Source organism: Urocitellus parryii, chromosome 3 (assembly GCF_045843805.1).
Source record: "Urocitellus parryii isolate mUroPar1 chromosome 3, mUroPar1.hap1, whole genome shotgun sequence".
Classification (NCBI taxonomy): Eukaryota; Metazoa; Chordata; class Mammalia; order Rodentia; family Sciuridae; genus Urocitellus; species Urocitellus parryii.
The window spans coordinates 217,391,545-217,418,060 of NC_135533.1; the positions used below are offsets into that span (position 1 = coordinate 217,391,545).

Consider the following 26,516-nt stretch of genomic DNA (forward strand, 5'->3'; position numbering starts at 1 on the left):
TCACAGGCTGCATCCACCGCTGGCGCACCACGTGGCTCGGCAACAGTGACCGGAAGGGCCCGGGGCATTCTTCAGATGCAGCGCCTTCCCCAAGCCTCCTCTGCCGGAGCTGGCAGATGCAGGGCTCAGGGACACGGAGGGTCAACCCCATCGTCTATCTTATTAAATGTGTTCAGCGGGAGAGGATTATCAATTCACGTGGAGTTGTCAGGAGTAATGCAGAGACATGCCCTGCACTGGGCGGGTTCCTGTGGTCACAGGGTCCCCTAGGGCCCTGACACAGACACCCCCCCCCATGCCTCCTCTGTCCTTCATAACCACCTTGCTTCCCTCCCACCCCTCCTCCTGCCCCTGGAGACCAATCCATTCTCCACGTCTGCAATTCTGTCGTTTCAAGAATGTTCCCCGGAGCTGGCCGCAGTGGCCACGCCTGTGGTCCCAGCAGCTCAGGAGGCTGAGGCAGGAGGATCACAAGCTCCAGGCCAGCCTCAGCAAGTTAGTGAGGCCCTGAGCGGCTTAGCAAGACCCTGGCTCCAAGTGCAAAATAAAAAAGGCTGGGGATGCAGCTCCGGGGGTGGTACCCATCCCTGGCGCCAAAATAAAAGTGTCCGACAGAAGGAAGCTGTGGCGCGTGACCGTCTGGGAGGTCTTCTTCCTCGCCACCGCCACACGGTTCTCTGGGGATTCGGTCAGGTTGTGCCAAGCCACCGGGAGGGGACTGATCCCTCTCACTGGGGAGTGGTTCCCGGAACTGGCCTTTAGGTTCTTATTTTGAAGGGAATCCAGAGTCTCGAGCACCGTCGTTGCCTGACCCTGGGGCCTGGCCCTGCTCTGCCACCTGGCCACCCCTCACGCCTGGTGATGTCAGTGAGCCCCAAGGGGACTGGCACCTTCCGGAGATTCCACGTGGCCCAGTGCTCTTCTCCAACACCCTGGGCGTGTTCCAGCCTCCCCTCTGGCTCTGTGTCCCCCAGGGTCCCATGTGCCTGAGGCTTTCCATCTGAACCGCCCCCCGCCTTCGTCGTCCAGGACAGCAGAAGGAAAAATATATATATTTTTAGTTTTAAACTGTGAGACGGGGCCTGCCCAGGTGGCCGGGCTGGCCTCTACCTCACAGCCTCCTGCGTGGGGGGGTCTTGGCCACCAAACCTGCGGGGCTCGGGGTTTTGTTATCCCATGAACCAGCCCGGAATCTCTCAGTCTGGGCCCCGATGACGTTTAGGCCAGATGGTTGTGAGGCCCGTCCTGGGGCTGAGCAGCATCCCTGCCCCCACCCACCCCATGCCAGAGTCGTGACAGCCACACATGTCCCCAGACATGACCCAGGGTCCCCTGGGGCAGAATCACTGGCTGAGGACCACTGATCCATGGCACGTCACCTTGAAGGGTGACAATGAGGCAGCGATTTGCAGGCACATGAAACAGTCCAAACCTCTGAGCCGAGTGGCCCTGTGTCCCGGGTGCAGTCTCAGCCTCTCTGAGCTCAGGCTCTCTGGTCCCTCAAGACTGTGGCTGGGTGTGGTCAGCCTCTGCTGGACCTACAGGGGTTGTCCCCAGCTCCTCCAGGTGCCTCTGTGAGGACGGCTCAGGTTTCAGGTCCCCCAGCAGCTGCGAGGCCCAGGCAGGTGAGGAGCCCAGTGAGGAAGAGCCCGGTGATCCCTGTGACCCTCTGTCCCTTGCAGTTCCCAGGTCACCTCGGAGGCTCCGTCCAGGGCCTGGGAAGCAGGGAGACTCTGAGGGGTCTGCACCAGAACAGCCACAGTGGTGCCCCCAGGCGACAGCTGGCCATGTCCAGAAAGGGGGCTTGCAGGTGGACTTTTGGCTTGGGTTTCTCTGATTTTCTTCCTGATTCATTTTTGTCCACTCAATAAGCACTTATTGAGCGCCTACTACACGCGGGGAGCAAACAGGACAGGTGGGGGCTTCTGCCCAGGCCTTCTAGTTCTGTCAGACCACGAGGAGGGCAGGACCTGGAGGGCGGAGGCGGGGGCTGGCAGGTTCTGGCCCGAGAAGCTGGATGGACAGTGGGCGGGGTCCCCTCCCCCAGGCCACCGCCTTCTCGGCATCTTTTCGAGAGAGGTTCAGTCCTTGTCTTTTTCTGATCACGCGAGTCCACGTCCCCTGTGCATGGTGCAAACTTAGAGGAAGACCACCGAGAGGGGGAAAGCCGCTCACGCCCCACCCTGGCCCGTCCCCACACGTCCCCACCTGCCCCGCCCCGTCCCGTGCGGGAGCCGCTGACAGCTCCGGAGGCTCTGTGTTCTCCCTGACTCTCCCAGCACCTTGGTCTCATTTTTTTTTTTAAGGTTTATTTCTGCCATCAGAGAACAGGATTATGACAGTGTAATTGAACAATCCTAATTGGCTTCATTTTTAATTTTAAAATCGGGGAACACTTCCTTCCACAAAACAGAACCAGTTTCCTAGGAGCCAAGCACTCATCAAAAATAATGAGAGGAGTTCACACCAGATCATTTTCCTTACACAAAATAGGACAAGGACAAGGAACCTCCCTGTTTCGCCAGTTGAGAAGGGCTCTTCTCCCCCCAATCCACGTTTCTGGAAGGGGAGGAAGTGACACCCAGGGGAAGGCCGGGAAGTGAGGCCACAGTCACATTCAAGTTCAGAGTGTGACAGCTCAGTCTGCCCCCAACAGGCCCCATACTCGGCTCCCCTTCATGGGCCTCGTCCCTTCTGAGAGTCACACCCTGCCCTTCATAGGCACAAGGACCCAGAAGTTCCAGGGACACGTCCATGTTTAAGCCCCCGGATCCGGAAGTGCCTCAGGCGTCCATGTTTGGCCCTCGGATCCCCCTTGGTCTCATTCTTCAATCTAGAGAAAGAAACCCCTGGGCCATGCTGCCCTCCTCAGGGGGCCGAGGCAGGCGGGCAGCTCAAGGCCAGCCTGGGCAGCACAGTGCGCCCGTCTCAAAGTCATCCAAAGGGCTGGGGGTGGCGCTCGGGGCAGAGCGCCCGTTCAGTCCCCAGTGTCACAGAAACAAAGCCCCCGCACCATGTCCCCGAGTTTGTGTCTGGAAACTGTCTCCTCCGTCCCCTCCTGGTCAGGTGAGGGGACACGGGCCTGCGATGGAGCTTCTGGACGCCCAGTCAGGGCCGAGGCACTGTCCCAGCTTCTGGGCTGAAGCGTTGGCGGGTCCATGTGCCTTTGCTTAAGGCCAGTGGCTGGGCAGCCCCTGCTCCTCTGGAAGGACCTCTGAACTGCCCGGGCTGTGGCGGCCTGTGCCACGGTCCCCGCTTCTTGGGACGGTCCCATGAGCCCAGGGGGATTGGGGCTGGGAATGAGGAGGTGCTGGAAGGACCCGGTTCTGGCCTGTGGAGCTGGATGGACAGTGGCCAGGCTGAACGAGGGCAGGGCCATCGGCAGGTGGTGGGTTTGGGTTTGGGTGCACCAAGGACCTGCTGGGGTGGGGCTCCTGAGGACGCGGAGCAGGGAGTGGACAAGAGGCCAGGCTGGGGACTAGTGGTACCCAAGATTTTGCAGAGGGACAGGCAGGGCTGGGGACAAGGTGGCCTCATGGCCCACCTGCCTGCTCTGGGGCCTGGGGGGCCTGTTCTGGGCTCCCCTCCCCCACCCGCACCCCCTCCCTAGGGACAGCCTGAGGACGGGGTTGGGGAGGGGTCCGTGAGGGTTTTGGTGGCGGCCCAGCAATGTCCCCTTCTAGGGCACGGCACGAGTCCAGGCCCACTCAATCCAAAGCCAGAAAATGTGCTCGGAGGCCGCAGCGTTTCTTCAGAGGGAGAAAAAGAAACTGGCAAATATAGACGACATCCTTCCCGAAACCATGGCGACCGGTGTCTGGGGGCGGGGGCGCGACGACACGGAGCGCGCTCCTCTGAGGGTTTTTCCAGCATGTGTGACAGTGCGTGCGTGTGTGTGTGTGTGTGTGTGTGTGGTGTGAGCGGGTGTGCATGTGTGTGTGTTGTGTGTGCATGTGTGCGTGTGTGTGCATGTGTGCGTGTGGTGTGTGTGGGTGTGCATGTGTGTGCAGGTGTGCATGCGTGTTGTGTGCGTGTGTGTACGTGTGTGTGCGTGTGCACTGCTCTCTCATAGTGGAAGTGGGTGGGAGGAGGAGAACTGCGTAGGCGGGAGCCAGGGACGAGGCTTCTGAGATGCACGTATTTAGACGCGAGTGTGCAGGTCTCAGCCGTGTGACTGTGGGACTGAGTGTGCAGGTGCACGGGGAGGAGGTTCTCCAACCTGCTTGTGCACGTGCGCTCCTGGAGGTCACGCGTGTCTGCGTGTTGGTGTAGGTGCTTCAATCTGTGCATGTGCGTGTGACTGTGTGTGTCAGGCATGGTGTGAGTGTGTGCGTGGGCACTTTCATGTAGACGTTCAGAGCTTCGCACAGTGTGTACTCGCACACCCTTGTGACCAGCCGTGGGCAGGTAGCCGTGTGGGCATTTGGGTGGCATCGACTCTGCTGGCACTTGTAGATAGCCGTGTGGGTGACTGTTGTGTGCGTGTGCGTGTGTGTGCCGCTGGAATCCCTGCAGAAGCGAGTGCACACGCTCACGGGTGTGTGCGGAGACCTCCAAAGCTACTTGTCACTGGCAGAGAGTGGTGGCCTGCACGGAGGCCGGGCGCCCAGGTCAGCCTGAGGAACACCGGAGAAAAGGGACCCGGAGCGAGGGCCTCTGGCCTGGGTGACCGCAGCAGCAGCCAATGTCCTGCTTCAGGAGTGTGTTGGAATAATGTGTGGTGCTCGGGGAGGGGACTGTGGCTGGCTGTGCTGCCGATCATTGTTTTTAAAATAAAGAGTCTTTTTTTTTTTTTTAATCTGGGGATGAGAAAAAGAAAATGAATTTCTCACATTTTTGGTGTCTCCTCAAAAGAAGCCGAAGAAAACAGGGACGCACACCCGAGCATGTCTAGCTGAGGACCTGGGCCGGGGCCGCCGGGTGGAGGTGGCCATCCAGCCTGCGTTGGGCGTGGGGGGGGGCAAGGCTCAGCCTGGCAGGTGCAGTGGGCGTTGTCACGCCTGTGGCCGCCTGGTGACCTGGGAGGGGTGGCGGCCTGTGGAGCTGGGGGCTCCGCTGCTGGAGGGGGACATTTAATTAAAGGTTCCTGAAGACGGAGCAGCAAATCCCTGGCAGGGCGGGGGAGGGGCGCGGCAGAGCCACTGATCCCAGGTGTCTGGCCAGGTGACACCTGCCACCTGGGGTCCTCCCCAAACCCAGGGACCAGGGACCCGCGGGGCGCTGGGACAGAGGCAGGCACCCAGCAGGCAAACAGCAGCAGAGGCAGAGAGAGTCAGAGTGGGCCAGACCCCGACACGGCACAGCACCCGGGGCACCAAGGGTCACATGGCAGAGACAGGGAGAGACCCAGGCAGAGGGCCGGACCCTCAGGCGGAGACCCCAGACCGCAGTCAGCACCCACCCCTGGAGGCAGGAGCCTCAAGAAACAGCCAGAGATTGGGGGGGACAAGCAGGGGACAGAGGAGGGTCAGGTGCCAGGCAGTGGGGGAGGGTCTGGGAGCTGGAGCCAGATGCTCCGAACACCCATCCCAACAAGGGACCCTCAGTGTCCCAGGGGCAAGGGACAGTGGCTGTACTGACAACCTGAGAGGTCCCCAAAGAGATGTCTGGATGTGGGACATCACAGGAATTCAGAGGCCAGCCTGGGAGGCCTTTCTGGCCTCCTGGCCTCACCCCCTGCTCCCACATCCTCCCTCTTTCAGTCCAGGCCACATTTGTGGCCTCCCGGGTCCCTCCACCCCACTTAGTGTTGCCTGTGATCTGGCTTCAGGGGGTCAGGATGTGGACACAGCTCAGGAAGGCCTTGCGGCAGTTTGGAAGCTGACTGTCCCCTGAAGGCCCCCAGAGGGACAGTCACCAGGTGCAGACAATAACTGGAAGTTATGGCATGGCATATTGGATCAGATGATGTGACGTCTCTGATGGTGTCTGAGATCTCGGAAAGCCAGGGTGTATCAGTTAGGGAAACGCTGCAGAAACAAACAGCCTCAGAATCTCTCAGTCGCTCACACTCCCAGATATTTGTTTATTTTTGGTGCTGAGGATACAACAGAGGGCCCTGTGCATCCTGAGGAGGTGCTCTGCTACTGAGCTACACCCCATTAGTATGAGATAGGGCCTCACTAAGTCACCCAGGCTGGCCTTGCACTTAAGATCCTCCTACCTCGGCCTCCCAAGCAGCTAGGGTGACAGGCGAGGGCCACCACACCTGGCTCCCACGTGTACCTCTTGCTGTTCTGCCTCTCTGTGGTGGATGCCCCCAGGGTCTGGGGGCTGCCTTCACCTGCCCCACCGATGTTGCCAGCTGCTGCAGCTAAAGGAAGGACAGAACAGCACAAGTGGCCTCCAGAGTCTCCACCCAGAAGGGCCATGGTCACTTTGCCTCACGTTGGATGGGTCAACGCCAGTCTTGTGGCTCTCATGGTGGGGCCTAACCCAATGGCACCTGGTCTCCTCAGGGGAGGAAGAGAGGCTGGCATGTGGCTCAGGGGTAGAGCACTAGACAGCAGGGCCAGGGTCCCATCCCCAGCCTCAGAGAAAGAAAGAGGAGAAGAGCCCAGAGAGGGGGTGTCCATCTCAACATGCAGCACCCAGTGCCAGCCAGAAGGCCCTCAGCAGACATGGCCACTGGAGCTCAACCTTCCAAGCCTCTGGAACTGTGAATGAAACAAACCTTTATTCTTTGTAACTTAGTCAATCTGTGGCATTGAATTACAGCAACAGAAAATGAACTAAGAACTGGGTGCCGAGGCATACACCTATAATCCCAGCAGCTTGGGAGGCTGAGGCAGGAGGATGACAAGTTCAAAGCCAGCCTCAGCAACTTAGCCAGGAGGCCCTAAGCAACTTAGCAAGACCCTGTCTCAAAATAAAAATAAAATAAAATAGGCTGGGGATGTGGCTCAGTGGCTAAACATCGCTGGTTTTAATTCCTGGTACAAAAAAAAAAAAGAACTAAGACACTAGCCAAAATCAATTATCCCTGATGCTAGTGGAAATTAACCCATGTCCTCATGACCACTCCATCCAAGTGATGAAGAAACTGAGCACAGAGAGGGTTAGTATATTTTCCAAGGACCCCCAGCAGCATAAGGGGGATTGAACAAGGACAGTGTGTTTTCAAAGCTGTGCATCTCAACACTGCGTGACAACACTTCAGACCCAGAGCAGCTTCGGAGAAAGAGCCTGAGAAATTCCAGTAGCTGCTGGACTCCATCAGCAGCCTCAAGGACTCTCAGCATGAACCCCGCTGAGCCGCTGGCTCCCTTGCTTGCTCGAGAGCCCTCAAGCCCCTGCAAAGTCCCACGCAGCACAGGGGAGCCTCCCAGCGTCACCGGGGTGGGGGAGAAGGAGTCCTGTGCTTGTCTGAGATGCGAGAGGTGGTGGCACAGAAGCCACAGCCAGGAGTGCTGTGACCGTGGGGCCGAGAGCCTGGTGGTTAGAGCAGGGGCTCTGGATCACACGGCCAGGCTGGAACTCGGGCTTCTGTCTCCTGGCTGTGTGACCGAAGGCAAGTAACTTACCCTCTCTGTGCAGCCATTTTCTAGCCTGTACAGTGGGGACACTTATTTCTTGTGAGCCATGGTTTTTGCACACCCAGGACAGCAGGGCAGGTGTGATCATTAGCAGCATCGGGAGGTGACCAGGGTTTATTTTCTTTCTCTCTCTTTTCCTTCCTTCTCTACTGGGGATTGAACCCGAGCACTGAGCCCAGCCCAGCCTTCTGTCTCCGGCAGGCCTCAGCTCAGCTGCCCAGCTCCTGCCTCCACCTCCGCTCAGCGTGGCCACTGCCCCCGGCTATTTTCTTTATTTCTCAGTGGGACTGGCTGTCACTAAGGTGCTTCTTCTCCCTGACCCCTTCCCCCAAGAGCAGACATGTGACACGGCCTGGCCAATCAGAGCGCGCCACCCACCTGGCCACCCACCAGAGGTTGGTTCAGGGGCAGGGGGCTGGTCTGAGCCAATCACATGCTTCCCTGCACTGTCTGTCCCCAGAATCTCACCTCAGGTCTGTGGCCCCTTGCTGGGCAGGCTGCCCACCCCTCCCCCTGCTCCAAGCCTCTCCACCCCTGGGACCCTGTCCTGGGGGACATGCAGGTTTGTACCCAGATTCACAAACATGGCACACCCGAGAGCTTCGGGCAGGACCCGGCACCTGCCACACGAGGTCAGCCCAGCACACTGTCCCCAGACGGCCACACATGGGGACAGACACACGTCCCTATGCCCATGAATACACACAGGACCACAGACTTGTGGTTGCGTGTCCACGTGCCCAAGGCACCAGCGCCCCCCACACGGCCACTCGGCACACGTGAAGAGTCCAGCTGCAAACAGCCTGAGAGCGTCCCGGCCCCCAGGGGCACAGCAAGGAGAGCAGGCCAAAGCCACAAGGGTTAGCGGCGGCCCGCCTGGCCACGCGGCCACGGTCGGCCACCTCGGCCCACCCGGCCTCCACATGGCCACCTGTCCCCAAGGAGGAGGGCGTCCAGCACCGTCAGGTGGGCCAGGGTTTTCCCAGGAAAGCTGATCACTGGGGTGTTTACGGAAACCACTCAACATTTTTTTAAAAGGGGAAGAAAAGGAGAAGGAGCGTGGACCTCCTGCTCGGGCAGGCCAGCCCAGGGGCCGTCCTCACGGGGCTCTGGGTCGGAAGCTGGCGCCTGCTTGGGGGGGGGTGGAATTTTGAGCTGCTGATGTTTGATTCTGGCTCTCAGAGGTAAAGTGACAGGTAAGACTTATTTTTAAAAGTGAATGTCATAGGTCTACACTGGTCACTGTTTGTCACCTGTGAACTTCCGACTCTGACAGGTGCGTGAGCACAAGCTGTGTCCTGGCAGGAAGCCCTCTGCACCGTTTAGCTGATGCCACTTGGCCAAGGGGTGAGCTCGACTGCCCCACTGCACAGATGAGGAGACCGGGCTTGGAGGGGGTGTGACTTGCCCAGGAACACCCGCCAACTACAGGTGGCGAGGCTCCGAGCTCAGGTGGACTGTTATTCCCAGGCTGAATCCCAGCTTCCTCAGGACTTTTTACAACAGACACCAGCAATCTGGGGGATAAAACAGCCTGCACTGGCTTCCCAGGGCTGCAGGATCCATGTCACACACCTGTGGCTTAAAACACCTACCACCAGGGGCTGGGACTGTAGCCCAGTGGTAGAGGTAGTGGGTTCGATCCTCAGCACCACATAAAAATAAAGATTTTTAAAAATATCTTATTTTTTAGGTGTAGCTGGACACAGCACAGTGCCTTTATTTCTATGTGGTGCTGAGGATCGAGCCTGGGTCCCACCGGTGCTAGGCGAGCGCTCTACCCCACAATCCCAGCCTTAAATAGAGATATTAAAAACAAAAACAAACCCAAACACAAGCACAAGCCCACCAGCCGTTCTGCAGTTTTGCAACCGGGAAATGCCCCAGTGAAGTGAGAGGGCTCCTCCCCTGGGCTGGCAGCTGGCGGCTGGCCCTGCCTCTCCTGCTCCTGGGGCTGCCGACACCCAGTTCCTGGCAAACACCTCCCCCTCCAAGCTCTGTCTGCCTGGCCTTCACCTGATGCTCTGAAGCTCCGGTGTCCCCGGGGCCCAGGGCCAGGGACTCAGGGAAGGGACTGTCAGGGGTGGACAGTCAGGGAGGAGGAAGGAAGCACTCAGGCAGGCGGCCGGGCTGCTGAGTGGGTGCTGCTCACAGACTCCAGAGCAGGGAGGCGCCCTGGGGTGGGCACCTGTCGGTGCTTCCCGGTGACCCTGCCTGTGGGTGTCTGACCTGGGCGCCAGCGGCCACGTGTTCAAGACTGGACCCCAGGGTGGTGCATTCGGGAAGTGGGGACCTTCAGGAGGTGGGAAGGTCTTCAGGTCACTGTGGCCAGTGGCATCAAAGGCGGTGGGAGCCCTGCCCCACCCCCACCCCCCCACCCCTCACTTGGGCTTTCTGGGCTCTGGTTGGGGTTCCTCTCCCAGCTCCTGCAGGGTGAGCTGCCTCCCCAGGGACCCAACAGATGCCTGAGGACCCCCTCAGAACTCCCAACTGGAATACTCAGGAGACAGAGGCGGAAGGGCAGGGGATGCGGAGGCTCGCTCCCCTCTCCCATCTCTCCTTTCACCTAGACCCCAGCCCTGTCCCTGCCATCTCTGCCCTGCATCCTGCTGTCCGCCCCCAGGTCTCCCGCAGGGGTGCTGTGTGCAGGGGCTGTGTGTGCCTGAGTGCGTGAGTGTGTGTGCGCGTGCGCTCAGCTCCGAGGGAGTGGGAGCCGCAGCGGGAGCAGGTCCCCATGGCAGCAATGGCTGCTCACACTGGGGCGGGGCGGGGGGGGGGGACAGCACCCGGGGTGCGCTGCCTCATCTCACTCTGAGACCCACCCCGCCCTCCACAGCCTGTGACCCTGCCCTCTGACCCTGAGAAGCAGGGATGGAGAGTAGCCCCTCTCCCCAGGACACCCCAAAACCTAGATGGGGGAGAATCCGCGCCTCTCCAGCAGGTCCAGCCCAGGGGAAGGGTGCAGGTGGGGAGGACCTGGGGAAGCCCCCAGGAGGGAACTCTAGGGGCAGGGGGGTTCTGACCAGGGATGAGTCCCTGGGAGGGTCAGCGAGGGAGGGTGTGGACAAGGGAGGGAGACTCTGGGACTGGGGAGCAGGGGCCTCCAGAGCTGGGGTGGGCCAGAGGGGGGCGGGGGGAGGGCACCCGGGATGGGGCAATCCCCAGCGAGGGTCCCGGGACCAGCCTGGCGGGAGGGCCCCCACAGTCCCTCCTCTGGGAGTGGACCCCAGGGGCAGTGATGAGACTGAGGGGCTGACCCTGGCCGCGGGCGCGTGTGCGCGCGGCTCCCCATCATCCTAACCAGGCCTGGGGGGCGGGGGCGGCCTGGGGAGACAGAGCTCTGCCCTTTGCGGTAGGAGTCCCGGTCGTCGCTGGCCCCCTGCCCACGCGTCCTCCCTCCCCACCGCCCCGGCCCGGCGCCCAGATCCGACAGCGGCCAGCGGTGGGCGGCTCCCCGGCTCCCGGCAGGAGGCGGCCCCTCCCGCGCTGCCCAGCTCCATCCCAGACAATGCGGGGCGCCGTCCCTCAGGGCCGCTGCTGCAATTTGGTCTAATTCCGCCGGAGACCGCGAGGCGGCTCGGAACAGCGCCCCGGGCGGCTTTGTCTCCCCGCCCCCACCTGCCACCGGGTCCCCTCGGCTCGAGAGCGCCCCTTCCCCCAGCCTGGGCAAGGGAGGACCGAGCGCGACACCCGCCCCGCCCCGCCCCCGCTCAGTTTGCCGTCCAGGGAGCGGTCAGGGTGGGGTCCCCAGGTCGGGGCGTCCAGCCGGCCAGAGGGCCCGTGGCTGCCTCAGATCAGGCTTCAGCCTCCTGCGCTCGAGCCCTCGGTCCCCCGAGGTGGGTGGGACCTCGGGCAGAGGGGACCCTGAGGAGCGCCAGGGAGCCAGGCTGTGGTCAGAAGGGCCTCTGGGGACCTCTCCCCTGGAGATGGCTGCATCCTCCCTGGAGGCCGTTGGCTTCTACCCAATCCCCAGGTGCTGAGGCTCTTCTCTGTCACAGGAGCCAAGGACCCCAGGAGCCTGTGTCCCCTGCTTTCTCCTGGGCCACCTCTTCTCCAGGGAAGCTGGCTGTCTGCTCACGGTGCCCCAGAATTCACGGCTGGGGACAGTGATGAGGCTGGCACTGTTCAGGGTGCTGGGTCAGGTCCTGGCAGGACCCAGCTGGCCTCCTCCTGACCTGTGGGCGGGGGAGGAACCTGCCGGAAGGCCCTTCAGGCCCCCCACAGGGGCCCTTTCCTTCCCAGTGCAGAGGGCGGAGGCGGGTAGATCTTGAGATAATGGCTTCCTAGGCCGACTCCCTCCCCTCAGACCTGGGGGCCCTGGGGCCAAGTTACTCTCTGGGGCGGTGTTCTGGCACTGCAGGGTGCTGAGCAGTGTCCCTGGCCTCCAGCCCTCCAGGCCAGCAGCACCCACCATCCGTCATGCACCCTACAGTGTGGCACCCACACCAGCCGCCCGTCTGGTCGGGGAGCAGAGGGCACAGCGGCCCCAGCGGAGACTCACTGGGGTAAAGTGACAGTGGCGTGAGCTCTGCCCTGCAGAGAATTGGGCTTGTCTTTGGGCTCCACGTGGACGCTCCTGCTGGGAGGCTGGTTTTCTCACCTGTGAAATGGGCGCGAAGAGCATCGTGCTCCCTCCAGGTGGCTTTGAGGACTGATGAACTAAGGCACAGGAGGGACTGAGCACGGATCACAGGGACACACCCTCTCAAGTGGCGACTGTCTCCCTGCAGCAAGTTGTGTCTTGCCCACATGGGGATCAGGTGCCCAGCAAGGCCTGGGTCTGAGCGGTGCAGTCGAGTCCACCCCACTCAGATGGCCCCAGGGGAGCCGTGGTGGGACACCAGGAGTTGCAGGCCATTGGTCTTCCCGAGCCCCTCTGCCTTATGTGACATCCAGGTTGGGGTTTCTCAGCCTCCGCACAGTGGACATCTGAGAGCGGGTCCTTCACTGTGGTGGGGACCCCCTGTACACTCCAGGCTCTGCCCACTAGATGGATGCTCGTGGCACATCCTGCCTACTCCAGTTCTGACAGCCGCAATGTCCGCAGATGTCCCCCAGTGGTCCCCGGGGACCCTCCCATGAGCCACCTGGCCTGGGGCTAGGGGTGTGCCCGGCATGGGCAGGGCACGGGGTTCCACCCCAGCAACACGTGGAAGAAGGCCAGGGGACAGTGGAGCTGTGACCATCGGGGAGGGGGCTGGGCTGAGCAGAGAAAGGACCGACCTCCGCGTGGCCGGGGGCCACAGCCGCCCTCCCGAGGCAGCCTTGCTGCAGTGCCCGTCGACACGTGAGGAAACCCGGCCTGCCATGCCACCGCGGGTGCCCGTGGTGCTGCGGGAAGGTGGGCGCGCGCACTGGCTCCTGGCAGGAGCTCCAGTGCTGCTGGGGGGGGGGAGCAGGCGGGCACCGAGGAGTCGCATCCGGAGGGCTCCACCTCAGCAGCGGGTTGGCCACGCGTGGCTGAGTGGGCTCCTGGAGGCCGGGGGAGCCCGGGCGGGCGGTGGGGCTGGAGGAAGGGCGGGGCAGGTGTGCCCTCCGGGACTGGGTCTGGTCCCCAGCTTCCCTCTGGGCTGCCCCACTGCCCTGAGCTGGCCGCTCTCCTCTGTGTGGCTTCTGGAGACTGTGGGTGCCGTCTCACCTCAGGCCTGGAGCCACGGAGTCCACTGATCCCCGGCTGAGACCTGTGGAATGGGAGCACAAACAAGTCTTTCCTCCACCTGCTGCCCAGGAGCCTACTCTATGTGCTCCTCTCAACGCCCCCCAAGGACACCGCACTGTGGTCTCATTATACAGGTGAAGAAGTTGAGGCTCAGAGAGGGAGACTCATCTGCCCCACGTCACACAGCAAGGATACACTTAGCAGAGAGAGAGAGAGAGAGAGAGAGAGAGAGAGAGAGAGAGAGAGAGAGAGAGAGACCCAGTACAAGGAAATTTCCAGCAGAATCTGTAGTGGGTGGGCAGATGGGGATAGGAAGAGAGTCCTTGCGACCCATCTCGGCTACATTTGGTCTCTGCATGGGTGGCTGTTTGTGCAGAGCTAAGAACATCCAGAACCACAGGACGTGGCCTTGAGATGCGGAGCTGGAGGTGCAGGGCGCAGGGGGCCAGTGGGAGGGGAGTCCTGCCTGCGCTCCCTCACCCCCTTCTTCATCTCCTGTTCTTTGGTCCCCATGACAAAAACAACAAGCCCATTTTGTGGCCACCTCCTGGAGCAGGCGGCCCTGGTTCGGGTAACAAGGTGACAAGGTGCCGTGGGCCTCAGACGCAGGGAGGGGTTTGAGTGTTCACCAACAGAGAAGACCAGTGTCCTCGGGTTTAGCAGATTCAAGTGTCCCACGACACACATGGCGCTGACCTCCCAGGGCAGTTTTCAGTTTTTATGCAGCAGTTAAAAAATCAACTCGGGGCTGGGGTGTGCCTCCGCGGTGGAGCGCTGCCTGGCACTGGGAGGCCCTGGTGTCCCCGCACCCCCTCCCACATGCACGTCCACCAAACTCTTCAAAAGAACCAGGGCGTCCCAGGGCTGCAGGTTGGAAGCCCCACTCCCCGACGGAATCCTCTGCCCTCGGTGTTCCAGTCTGTAAAATGCGATCGGTAGTCGGCTTCAGGGTGGGAGTGGACAGCAGGAGCCTCAGAGCACCTCGGGCTGCGGTGACCTGCTGCTGTAGGTGGACTTAGGGACCCGAAGGCAGGGATCAGGGGTGGGCACAACGTGGCCACAGACAGAGGCACCATTCCACTGCCCCATGGAGGGCAGCACCGGGCCAGTGGGAGGTCCCCGGGGACTTCAGACCTTCCCCTAGCTGCCCGTCCAGGACCTGCCCCCGGTGGATCCAGAATAAAGAGACCTTCAGGTTCCCAGGCTGAGGGCACATGGTTAATGTTAAAGTCTCCATCATCCCAGCGGCTTGGGAGGCTGAGGCAGGAAGAGAGCAAATTTGAGGCCAGCCTCAGACCCTGACTCAAAACAAAACGAAACTGGGTGCGGTGGGCCCACACTTGTAATCCTGTGTCTGGGGAGGCTGAGGCAGGAGGATTGTGAGCTCAAAGCCAGCCTCAGCAAAAGCGAGGCCCTAAGCAACTCAGTGAGACCCTGTCTGTAAATAAAATACAAAATGGGGCTGGGATGTGTCTCAGTGGTCGAGAGCCCCTGAGTTCAACCCCCAGTACCCCCCTCCCCCAAAAAATAAGAGCTGGGGGATGGTGAAGTGCCCCTGGGTTCAATCCCCAGCTCCAATAAATAAAAGGATCATCAATGCCCAGATTCCTCTCCGTTGGCGCGGTGCGGTTGGCGCAAGGCTGGAGCGGGCCAGAAGTAAGGGTTCATGTGTCCCTCCTCCTCTCTCTGCAGAATACAGCTCGCCGCTGAACCTCACTCCCCCATCCTTAAAACGAGGATGAGGGGATGACCAGGGTCCGGACCCCCTAGGTCACTTCCCATAGATACCTTGGGATTGACAGCGTGGCCCCTGGCCCCATCCCACTGTCGGTCACCGATAGCTAAGTGTTTCTTGTAACTAACTTCTGATTGCAAGTCTGGGGTCACCCACAGAGGACCACAGAGGACTTCGGGGACAAGACGCGGCGTTTATACTTGTCCTTACCCCTGTAGCACGTCGTGGCTCTGAAACCACGGCGGGTTTCTGCCACGTCCAGGACGTCACCGAGGCCAGGAAACTGCATCCCTAGCGGGGTCTCCACTTGATTCTAGCAGTTTCCATAGGTGTCTGCTCCCAGGTGTCTGCCCGCCGTGGGGAGCGAAGGCAGGTCCCGCTGGGCAGCGCTCACCACTGGTCCACCTCCGCTCATCTAAACCACCGAGGAGAGGGAGAAGAGGTTTCGCTTTAAAGCAAGGTCAACATACAGAAAAGGATGGGCCACCCTCCCCAGGCCCCCAACTGACCCGTCCGGGGCTGGCCTTCTCAAGGCTGCTCAGAGTCCGCGTTATCTTTTCGGTTACCTTGAACTGAGTCTAGTTTTGAACCACAGACTCAGAGCCGAGACATCTGTCGTTGGATCCTGGTTCTGCTATTTATAAGCTGTGTGACCTTGGACAAGTCACTTGCCCCGTCTGTCTCCTGGACCAAGTTAAAATTCCTTCTCCCCGCTGGGATCTCCTCGGCCCGGGAAGGAGGAGGCCGCAGCTGAGGCCCGAGTGCTGGCTTGGGGGTGGGGTGGGGGCTGGCCAAGTGACAAAGGGACTCTTTCCTACAGCAGCTCTCAGCACACAGGTCTGTGGTTCCTGGCACGTCCTTCTCAGCCACCAAAGGGGGTCTGTGCGCTCCCTCCCTTGGCTTTTCCCCCCATCCCCCGGCCCCAGGCTCCAGGGACAGTGGACACCAGTGGAACAGCCCGCTGCCCCTGCCCCTGGGGGACATGAAGGGCCTCTGGGGGGGAAGTGCCTGGCTGTGGCGGGCGGAGGTCTGGGACCCGAGAGCCGCGGAGAGGGGCGGAGGCGGGAGGCGGGAGGCGGAGGAGGGAGCCTGCTGACACCTGGTGGGAAGACGGAGCTCTCCGTGCGCCCAGGGCCTCCCCAGGCCACCACCCCGCTGCCCGGCAGGGGCTGACGCTGAAGCCCCCCACACACACACACGGTGGGTGGGCTGCGCCTGAGGTTCCCAGCCCAGGAAGCCGGGCGCGGGCGGGGGCCTGGGGTGGGAGCCAGGGGCGTGTGCACTGGCGACCCAGGCCCCAGAAGCCATTTTGAATGATGTCTCTGTGTTTTGATCGTCGGCAGCTGGGTGAGCCCGGCAGGCCAGGCCCCGGGAGGGACAGGGACACTCCTCCCCCAGGGAGGTCCCCCCAGCAGGAAGCCCACCTGCCCCCCACCAGGACCTGCTCGCCTCTGGACAGTGTTTACTGAGCACTCCCAGAGGAAGCAGGGAAGCAAACCCGCCCAGCAAACACGGCGCCCAAGCCCAGGAGCATCCAGAGGAGGCCTGAGCCGCTGACCGCCTCCGGGAGGATCCCAAAGATTAATGAAGCAACAAGGGGAAGCCACGGGCAGAGTCTGAGGGCCAAGGTGGGAAGGAGAGGTTTAAAAGTAATCAGGGGCGGGGTCATGGCTCAGTGGTAGTGCGCTGGCGTGGCACGATGAGGCACTGGGTTCCGTTCTCAGCACCACATACAAATAGATAAGATAAAGGTCCATCAACAACTTTAGAATATTTTAAAAAATTAAAATAAATAAAAGTAATCAGTGGGGCTGGGGATGTGGCTCAAGCGGTAGCGCGCTCGCCTGGCATGCGTGCGGCCCGGGTTCCATCCTCAGCACCATATACCAACAAAGATGTTGTGTCCGCCGAAAACTAAAAAAAATATTAAAAATTCTCTCTCTCTCTCTCTCTCTCTCTCTCTCTCTCTCTCTCTCCTCTCTCACTCTCTCTTTAAAAAAAAAAAGTAATCAGGGTCAGGGAAGGTCCCTCTGAGGAGGTGACAGTGACACCAAGACTTAAAGGCAGAAAGGAAGAAGCCACCCTTGGAAAGACCTGGCAGAAACCAGAGGGTACAGCTGTGCCAAGGCCCTGGGGCAGCCTGGTGTTGGAGGAGCACCACCCTGTGTGGATGGAGCAGGGTGAGGAGAGGGAGACAGGGAGGAAGGGGTGGGCCAAGGGCAGCACCTGGGCTTTGACCCAGGGGAGGTGGGAGCCACCTGCTGTGGGCAGAGAAGGGAGCAGACATTGGGGAAGCTGGACGTGAATCTAGAGCCCAGCTGAGTGGGAGAAGCCAGCGCTGGGCAGGACTGTGGCACCACACCGACAGGTGGAGATGGGTTCAGAGAGCATGAGGCTGCCTGAGAGGGTGAGCAGGGAAGAGGGGCCGTCCCTGGCCCCCAAGGAAAGAGGGGGCTGGCCGGTGGCCCCCCGCCTGCAATCCAGCATCTCCAGAGGCTGAGGCAGGAGGATCTGAGGAGCCTCAGCAAAAGCAAACAGGGCTTCAGCCCGCGACGGGAGGACGGGAGGAGGTGGCTGAGGCCAGAGCCGCAGCACGTGTTCAAAGTGTGGCCCCAGGAGCCAAGAATAGGGGCTGGCTCAGGAACTGCAGTCCACAGTGGCCCGTCCCTCTCCTAGGACCTGGGGCCACCGGGCTGAGGCTGCCTGAGGACAGCCCCCATCCAGTCCGACTGGCGTCCCTAAGAGGGGGATCTGGACACATGGACGCGCAAAGGGGCCAGAAGGGGCCCAGGGGAGAGGCAGAGACAGGCTTCCCAGCCCGCAGGGACCTGCCCCGGCCACACCCTGATTTGGGGCTCCGGGCTGCGGGCTGCGGGATGGTGATGGAGCTTCTGCCCTCAGGCCGCCCGCCCGGGGCTCTGTCGGGCAGACCGGCCGCCCCTCCCTCAGCTGCTCCTCACTTTCCGGCCCGTCTCCTCCAGAGAGAGCCTCGCTGGCCGCCACTGGCCGTCAGGCTGCCGAGCGCCACCGCAGGTCTGCTGCTGTCCTGGGAACGGCCACTCCCGCCCCCGGGCTCCTGGACATCCTCGCTCCTCCTGCCTCCGGCCACTGCCAGTCCCCCTGCTCCCACCACGCTGGCAGCCCCGGGCCACTCTCAGGTCCCCTCTGTCCCTCTCCTGCAGCAACTTCCTCTCCCTCGGACCAAGGTCGGCCCGGCAGACCCACGCGCCTTTCGGCCGCTCGCCCAGCGCCGGGGATCCCCGCAGTCGCTTCCCGGTACCCGGCGCAGCCCCCTCCTTCCCCAGGCCCAGCCCGGGCGCAGTTGGGGACAGCTTCACGTGACAGGGCGCCCCTGTGAGGCGCTGCACCCACTCCCGCGGTAGAATTCAGGGGGTTGGTAGATTCACGGGCGCTTCACTGTGCTCTCCCCCCCTACCCACCCCAGGCTGGCGCCTGGCTCCCTGTCATCCCAGCAGCTTGGGAGGCTGAGGCAGGAGGATCTCACGTTCAAAGCCAGCCTCAGCAAGAGGGCGCTGAGCCACTCAGGGAGACCTGTCTCAAAACACAAAACAGGGCTGGGGGTGGCTCAGCGTCAGGTGCCCTTGGGTTCAGTTCCTGGTGGGGGACCAGCAGCCCCGGCCCTTCCTGCCCGCCCGGGGAACGCCCTGTCCACCAGGCTTTGCTCGTTCTCGACCTTTCATTAGGGTGGGAGGGGACCTGTGACCTGAACGGCTGGCTTCGCTCACCTGTACAAAACGAGTGGTTTCCAGCCCAGGGCAGTGGCCGGCCTGTAGTGCCAAGCTGCGTAGGGGGACCCAGTTCAAAGCCGGCCTGGGCAACAAAGCAGGATCCTCAAACAGACAGACAGACAGACACACAGCCAGTCTGAGCCTCCCCACCTCGTGCGCCGGCGCGCTGTGGCTCTCTGTGTCCTGTTGGAAGAAACACTTTTGTCCCTCCATTCCCCACGCAGGGCCCTGGGGACCTCGCAGGGCACTGCAGTTCCTCAGGCAGATGCTGAGCCAGGGCGGGGCTGGGCCACAGCCGCACAGTGACTCCGCGCCGCACCTCAGGAAGGACCTGTGTCTCCAGAGTGGCCGTCCACTGGACCTTCCTAGCGGCACGCGCAGGGGCTCCACAGGTGCGAGCTGAGCTGTTCTTCCTCAGCCTCCTGCTCTTGCCTCTGCGGATCCCCCATCCAGCCTCCTTCCCACCCCACCTCCCAGGAGGCTTCCTCCTCCTCCCCTCCTCTTCTGCCTCTTTCTCCGTCACTCACTGGCAGGGTGGGATGGAACCTGGGTCCCTCCCCTGCTCAAGCACCCTACCGCTAAACTAGAACCCACTCCTTTACTTTCTATTTTGAGACCCGGTCTTGCTAAGTTGCAGAGGCTGGCCTCAAACTTGCCATCCTCCTGCCTCACCTCCCAAGCACCAGGTAGCTTCTTAAACTCACCCTATCACAGCGGCCTCGAGAGCTTCCTGACTTTCCAATGCTGTCTTAACGGATCAAGAGGAGAATTCTTGCCTCCACCTTCTGCCAGGAGCCACGGAACTTGAGGCTTCCCCTGGAGCCCCGTCCTTCCCGGTCAGCACCAGCCTCCCCGCTCTGAGCAGTTCAGCTGTGGCCTTCTCTGGCTGTGCGGACCCCTGCCCTAGAGCCTTATGCTTTCCCTGAGTGCCTTCTGTTTGGCCCCTGGAGGGCAGCAAGCTGGGGGGGGGGGAGGAGCTGCGTGGCCCCACTCCGTGTGTACCCTCCACCCAGCCTGGTGCCCGGCACACAGGAAGCCATCGGTAAATGCTTGTCAACGAGAGAAGAAGAAACGGATGCATGCAACATACGCAGCCCTCAACAAGGATGTTAGGGAAGAATGTGTAAGTGGGGACACCGATGTCACCGAGGAAAAAAGAAGGACTCAGAAGACTGACGCAGGGGACTGTATTCGAGGCCGGCCTGCACAACTAGCCGACCCCTGTTTCAAAATGAAAAGGACGGGCTGGGGGTCCGAGGCGGAGAACTGGCCCAGCACGCAGGAGGCCCTGGCTCCCCCCAGGACTGCAGGACACACCCAGGGGTTTCTAAAGAGAGAGAAGCCAGAAACAAGACTCTTACAGGGTGCCAAGGGGTGTTGGTAGACGAAGGCTCACTTCACCCCAGGGTCCACTCACCCCACCCCGGGGTCCACTCACCCCACCCCGGGGTCCACTCACTCACCCCAGGGTCCATGCCCTCCTCCCGTGGTCCAAAGGACTTGGCCGTTGGGTGGCCTTAAGGAGGGTCCAGGAGGGAGGCCATCTGGGATGATCTCGGTGTGCCTGCTGGAGTCGCAGGGGTCACTATACGAGGGTCAACGTCAAAGATGTGGAAGGGGCACGGCCTGGTGATGGCAGTGGGAAGGGCGTGGCTCTGGCAGCGGCCGCCCCCCGGGATCTGACCGCAGAGGGCTGTCGCCGAGGGGTCCCCAGCCCGGGCTCCGCGAAGGCCCCCGCCCCCTGCCTCCCGGCTCCCGCCCAGGAGCGTCCGAGGCTCACGAGGTGCTGGCCCCTGCCAGGGGGAGTCGGGCCGCGAGCGTGAGGGCCCCCGCGCGGGGTCCCGCGACCGGCCGCGTCTTCGGGGTGGGGCGCCGCGGGGGCGCGGCCGGCGGGCGGCTCGGTGCGGCTGCGCGGGCCCCGCGGACAGCGCTCGGCGGGCGTGGCCGGTCCTCCAGGTCGCCCTGCAGTCCAGCTGCCGCGGAAGCATGTTGCACCCTAAAGGTATCGTCGCGGCCTCGGGGGCTTCGGCCCCCAGGGCCCGCACCTCGCCCTGGCCCCGGCCCGGGTGGGAGAGGCGAGGCCGGGCCATTGCTGACCCTCCTCTCGCCCCCTCAAGGGAAGCCGAGGACAGCGGCGAGCGGCCGGCATTTTCACAAGTCAGCGCTGCTGATGAGCCACAGGGACAGCCTCGTAAGTCGCCTCTGGCCCCGCTTCTCGATGGGGTTTTCCTTCCAAATTCCCTGCACTAACAGCGCGTGCACACACACACGCATACACAGTGCACACACGCACACAGTGCACACACGCACACAGTGCACACACGCACACAGTGCACACACGCACACAGTGCACACACGCACACAGTGCACACACGCACACACAGTGCACACACGCACACACGCGTACACAGTGCACACACTCACACGCACACACGTACACAGTGCACACACGTACACACCCCCGCGCGCACACGCGCACACACACGCACACACAATTGTTTTCAGAGAGTGCCTTAAGAAGATGATTGAGCTGAAGCAAGACAGGGAATCTCCACCGAAACTTAAACGAATTTTTAAGGATAAATTGCATGAACGACAAACCAATGACAGGGAGGTGTGGCTTCTGGACGGTCTGGTGAGTCATTTGTTTGTGTGTTGAATTGTGTCAATGGAGCGGAAGTCAACCGCTAGCAAACATTGTGCACAACAGGGGTTACAATGTAACGGGCTGCGCAACCTTCGAGTTACATTATTACAGTGCAAGGAAGGCCGTCCCCGCCGGTTTCCGTAGTGTAGCGGTTATCACGTTCGCCTCACACGCGAAAGGTCCCCGGTTCGATCCCGGGCGGAAACAATTGTGTTTTTTTTTTTTTTCTGGTTTTGTATGACCTTTTCACTTTATTATAGAGTATATTTTTCAAAAGTTTCAAAATTCCTATGACAGTATTTACTGCTTCACTTGTTTTTACTTCTAGACTCTTAAGGATATTTATGGAATTTAAAAAGTGATCCCAAGGTTATTAAACAGAAAAGAAAACCTGGGTCTTAGGCTATTGGAGAATTGAGATTTAAAGGCAAAATTAATTGCTGCGTTGGCCGGGAATCGAACCCGGGTCAACTGCTTGGAAGGCAGCTATGCTAACCACTATACCACCAACGCGGCGGCGACGGCAGGTTTCCAGGCACCCCTGAAAAGCAACATGGGCGGCCCCGGCCATACCACCCGCACGGGAGCGTCTTTCCCCAGCTCCCGGCAGGTCGGGCCGCCTACTCGAGCTCCCCCCGGCGCCCGAGAGCGGTGGTGCGGCCGAGCGCCGTCCAATCGCGGGCCGCCGCTTGGGCAGCTCAACTTCCGGGTCAAAGGGGCCTGAGCCGGCGGGTCCCCCGTGTCCGCCGCCGCCGCTGTCCCCCGCGCCCGCCACTTCCGGGGCCGCAGTCAGGGGCATGGAGCCGCGAGCGTGAGGCGCCGCTGGCCCCGGGACGCCCTGCCCAGCCCTGCCGCCGCCCCGCGCCCCGGTGAGCAGCGCCCGTGCCCGTCCCGCCTCTCCCGTGACCCCGAACCCGCCATTGACCGGCCCCTCCTCGGCCGCGACCCCGGCCCCGCCATTGAACGGCCGCCGCGGCGCCTCCGCCCGGCCTCCCAGCGCCGCGGCCCCGCTGTCGGCCCGCTCCGAGCCCGCGGTCGCCGCCTCGGCTTCGCCTCCGCCCGGGCCCCGCGCCTTCCTCCGGCCGGTCCCGCCCGCAGGGCCACCCCGTCGCCGGCCTCCCTGCCCATCCCGCCGGGGCCGCGCCCAGGTTCGCTCTCGCGGCCGCGCACCTTGACAGCGCCGCCGCCGCGCAGCCCGCGGAGGTCCCGACCCTCCGTCTGCTGCCCTCGAGAGCCCCGGGGAGACAGCGGCCGCCTCTTCGCACCCGCGTCCTGCCCACAGCCCCTCGCCACCACCTGGCCCTAACCAGCCCGCCTTCTCGGGGGGCCTGGGCCTGTCCAGCCGCCCTCTCGCCCCACGCAGCCTTAGGCCAGTCCTGACACGTCCCCATCAATATCGCAGCTAAGCCATGGAAGTGACCCATGCCTTCCCCCCCCACCCCTAAGGCCTGCAGGGCCCTGGAGCAAGTCGCTTGCCTCAGCGGCAAGAATGAACCTGCTTTCGAGGAGCTGGGACTAACGCCCAGGATACGTGGACTGTAGTCACCAACCCCTGTGGCCCCTGGCAGGTCTTAGGGGACTGGGCAGGGTGGGAGGACCGTGCTGCGGGGCTGTGAGCACAGCTGGAATCGAGCCAGGCAGAGAGGATTAGGCCCCCAGCCACCTCCCCTGTGGGACACCAGTGGCAGGACAGCAAGCTAGCACACAGCTGGCCTCTTCCTCAGCCTGTGTGTTAATGGCACATCTGTTCTGTCAAGGTCTGTGTCCCATGCCAGCACCTGGAATGGAGGTTCCTTGGACCCTTTAGAAGGTCAGTTGTGCTGGGGTTGGGCAGCCAGGCAGGCTGGGGTGTGGACTGACTCTGGAACAGAGAGAGAGACAGGAAGTGACTTTCTGTGGCCCTGGGGTCACTGCCCTCAGGGACCATTGGCTGATGGCTGTAGCTTTTTGTGCATCTGCTGGAGGGTTTTCTTTTATCCATTGTCCCTCTGATGCCCCTGGTGAGAGTGCTCTGGGGGACCTCAGGGAGAGGGGGGCAGTGCCAGTCCAGCTGGACCACATCCCATTCAGTGCCGGCACTTGCTGTTGATTGGAGAAAATTCTGGTCTGAAATGGACTCTAGTCGAGTCTTCCCTTCGGTGTGGTTTTAAGTAACTTAATTAGTTGACAGCACTGGCCCGTCCTTCTCTTGGTGCTGTGTGTGTGATCCCCTTAGTCTTCCCAGGAGCCCCAGATGTAGGGACTGTGTAGACCCATTTTATAGCTGGGGAAATTGAGATGCAGCCAGATTAGGTGGCTTCCCCAAGGTCACACAGCCCCGAAGTGGCAGAGCTGAGGTTTGAACCCATTTCTCTCTGACTCGGGCACCCTCACTTTTCACCACTATGAATGCAGCCAGCGCCTCCTTGTGGTGACAGCGCTTCCACTGTTGCCGCCCTCCTGTGTCTAGGTGCTGGGCACCAGGTAGTTGGGGCCTGGCAGCTTGGGCCTGGCTCTTGTAGGCGACTGAGCCAGGGGTCTCTTTGACTTTAGACAGCATTCAAGACAGGACAGTGACTTGTGCCTTCAACCTCAGTGTTGACAGAGTATTTCTGAGTGTCAGCCGTGGTTCCAGCTAGGGGATAGGACAGGAACTGGACAGCTGTGAGCCTGCAGCTGGGAACCCCCCTCCAGAGAGAGTGGGGAGGGCTCACTCCCCGGAGGGGGCCTCTTAGCACTGAGACATTTGGGCTGGGCTGTTCTCTGGGGTGAGGTCCTGGGCACTGCTTGGTGCTAAGTAGCATCCTTGGCCCCCACCCACTCCAGGCCAGGAGCTTCCTGTCCTGACAGCCACACGTGTCCACAGACATGGCCTGGTGTCTCCCCCGGGAGCAGACTCACCCCCCACTTGAGGACCCCCCCACACCAAGGAAAGGGTTGCACGTAATTGCTCCTCGAGACAGCATCTTTTTTGTTTTGTTTTGTTTTTAATGTTTTATTTCAAAGCCGGCACATGGTGCTCACCTGTCGTCCCAGCAGCTTGGGAGGCTGAGGCAGGAGGATCGTGAGTTCAAAGCCAGCCTCAGCAACAGCGAGGCACTGAGCAGCTCAGTGAGACCCTGTCTCTGAATAAAATACAAAATAGGGCTGGGGAGGTGGCTCCGTGGTCAAGTGCTCCTGAGTTCAAGCCCCTGTACCAAAATATAGATAAGTGAAAAAAAATATTTTGTTAGTTGCAGATGGACACAGTACCTTTCCTTACCTATTTATTTTCATGTGGCGCTGCCTCACATGTGCTAGGCGAGCGCTCTGCCCCTGAGCCCCAGCCCAGCCCCGTTGGGCCAGCATTCTCGCACAGATGTGGTGACGGTGTGGCCAGGTGGCAAGTGTGGATCGAGTCTCAGAAAGGGTGGCATTTGTGGTTGTTTGGGGCCTCAAGGATGGAAATGAACGTGTCACAGCAACCACGGGAGGCCGTCCCAGCAGAGGGCCTGGCCACTGCAAGGAGTGGGGGCATCTGGTGCTTTGAGGACAGTGAGGGGATTAGCGTGATGGGGGTCATGGTCAGGGATGGAAAGGAGGGGCCATGAAGGCCTTCAGGAGTGGCCACAGTCAGGGATTTGGGACAGGAAGTCTGCTTCTGGCCAGTGCCCCTCAGATAGCATCTTTAGAGTCATCGGAAACACTAAGGATGTTTTCCACCAAGTTACAAAGAAAATAACAGTTCTGGTCCCAGGTCAAGGGCCTGCAGATGCCAAGGCCTCCTTGCTGGCTGGCAGAGTGCCAGGCTGGTGCGGGCATCCCACGGCGAGGCGGGGAGCTCACTCCCTGGGGTGACTGGCCAAGAAGACGCAGCTCGGGGAGGCGCTGGCTTCCTCTTGCCCTTCAGGGCAGGGCCTGAAGCCACCACAGCCTGGGATTCCCCCTGGCATCAGGTGTCCCCAAGCCTGGGAGGTGCTCTCTGCCCACCGTGCTGCTCATGACATGTCCTCTGCCATGCAGGCCCCACCCTCCCGAGGTCAGCGAGCAGTTAATGCGGAAGGTGAAGAAGTTGCGTCTGGACAACGAAAACTCGGAAGGCTGGAGAAGGTAAGGTGGCCTCGGGGCTCCGGATGGGCGTGGGGGGCCCCCAGATTCTCAGCAGCCCAAGGCGTTTCCCCAGACCTGCTGAAGCAGCAGGGCGTGGTGTGGTCAGGTGGGTGCCCTGGGTGGCTTTGGGTGCAGAGTGGCTTCCCTGGCCTTCACCCACTTGATGCCAACTTCTTGCCCAGTCACCAGGACCAAAAATGTCCCCACACACCGATGAGCTCTGCCGGGGACAGACTCACCGGAGAGAACTGGTGGCCAGGCTGCAGGGTGGTGGAGCCTGACAGTCCTGGGCTCTGCTCCCCTCCTTTCCTGAGTGACAGGGACAGGCCTTTCAGCCCCTCAGAGCCCCTGGTTTGCCCCAGAAGCTCACTGCTCCCCGAGTCCAGCTCCCCAGCTTACCGTGCACTTCACCATGCCCTCACGGCCCAGGGGCTCCCACGCCTCGGGGCTCGGTGTGCGATGTAGGGTAGGGCCTGCGGTGGCTCCTCGCCCAGCTCCTGCTCCAGGCACTGGCTCCCAGTACGTGGAGCATTTGTCCTTTTGGGGAGCAGGAGGATAAAGGGCGGTGACTTCCCCAGATGCAAATTCTAGAAAGGGGAGCACTGGTGTCTGGAGGATAAATTCACTGGGGGTCCAGTGGCTGGTGGCAGGTGACCTTCTGCATGGGCTCCATGTCCTGTGGGCGTAGGCTGCAGGCCCGCTGAGAGCTGAAGGCCTGAGTGGGACCGAGTGCAGTACTGCCCCCAGCAGCCCCACTCAGCAGGACAAAGCATGGCCTGGGCCAGTTGCTCCAGTCCCTTTGTGGCTTGTCCCCAGGGCATTGTGGTGGGACCCCACCCCCTGGCTGCCCTCCTGGGTGCCCTGCTGAGCTCTGCCTCCCTTTCTGCCTCCTCGCTTTCTGGGCACCGAGAGCTGCAGCTGGTGCTTGGAGTCCACGGTTTCTTATTGCTTCTTCCCTCCTCCCTCCTCGTGGCCCTCTTGGGTCTCTGGTGGACACAGGAGCAGCCGGTCCCACCCTTGAAGCACCAGTGTAGGCAGAGGCCCCAGAACTCCAGTCCCACCTTGACGGTGCCCTGCATGTTTGAAGCTGTGCGCTGGAGACGGGTTGAGAAGGCGCCCTGCT

At 61.5% G+C, this 26,516-nt stretch overlaps 1 protein-coding gene and 2 non-coding genes across 3 annotated transcripts in view; 2 read left to right on the plus strand and 1 right to left on the minus strand.

Moving 5' to 3' along the window:
• Window positions 1-21,459: 21,459 nt before the first annotated feature.
• Trnav-cac (transfer RNA valine (anticodon CAC)) lies at window positions 21,460-21,532 on the plus strand. Its single transcript has one exon. It is a non-coding gene; the product is annotated as a tRNA-Val (tRNA).
• Window positions 21,533-21,766: 234 nt separating this feature from the next.
• Window positions 21,767-21,838, minus strand: Trnag-ucc (transfer RNA glycine (anticodon UCC)). Its single transcript has one exon. It is a non-coding gene; the product is annotated as a tRNA-Gly (tRNA).
• Window positions 21,839-25,306: 3,468 nt separating this feature from the next.
• Window positions 25,307-26,516, plus strand: part of Dpp9 (dipeptidyl peptidase 9) — a 31,177-nt gene continuing 29,967 nt past the window's right edge. Inside the window, exon 1 of the mRNA XM_077796624.1 lies at window positions 25,307-25,393. Within this exon, the coding sequence (XP_077652750.1) occupies window positions 25,338-25,393 (56 nt within the window). The 5' untranslated portion in view covers window positions 25,307-25,337. The remainder of the gene's footprint in view (window positions 25,394-26,516) is intronic.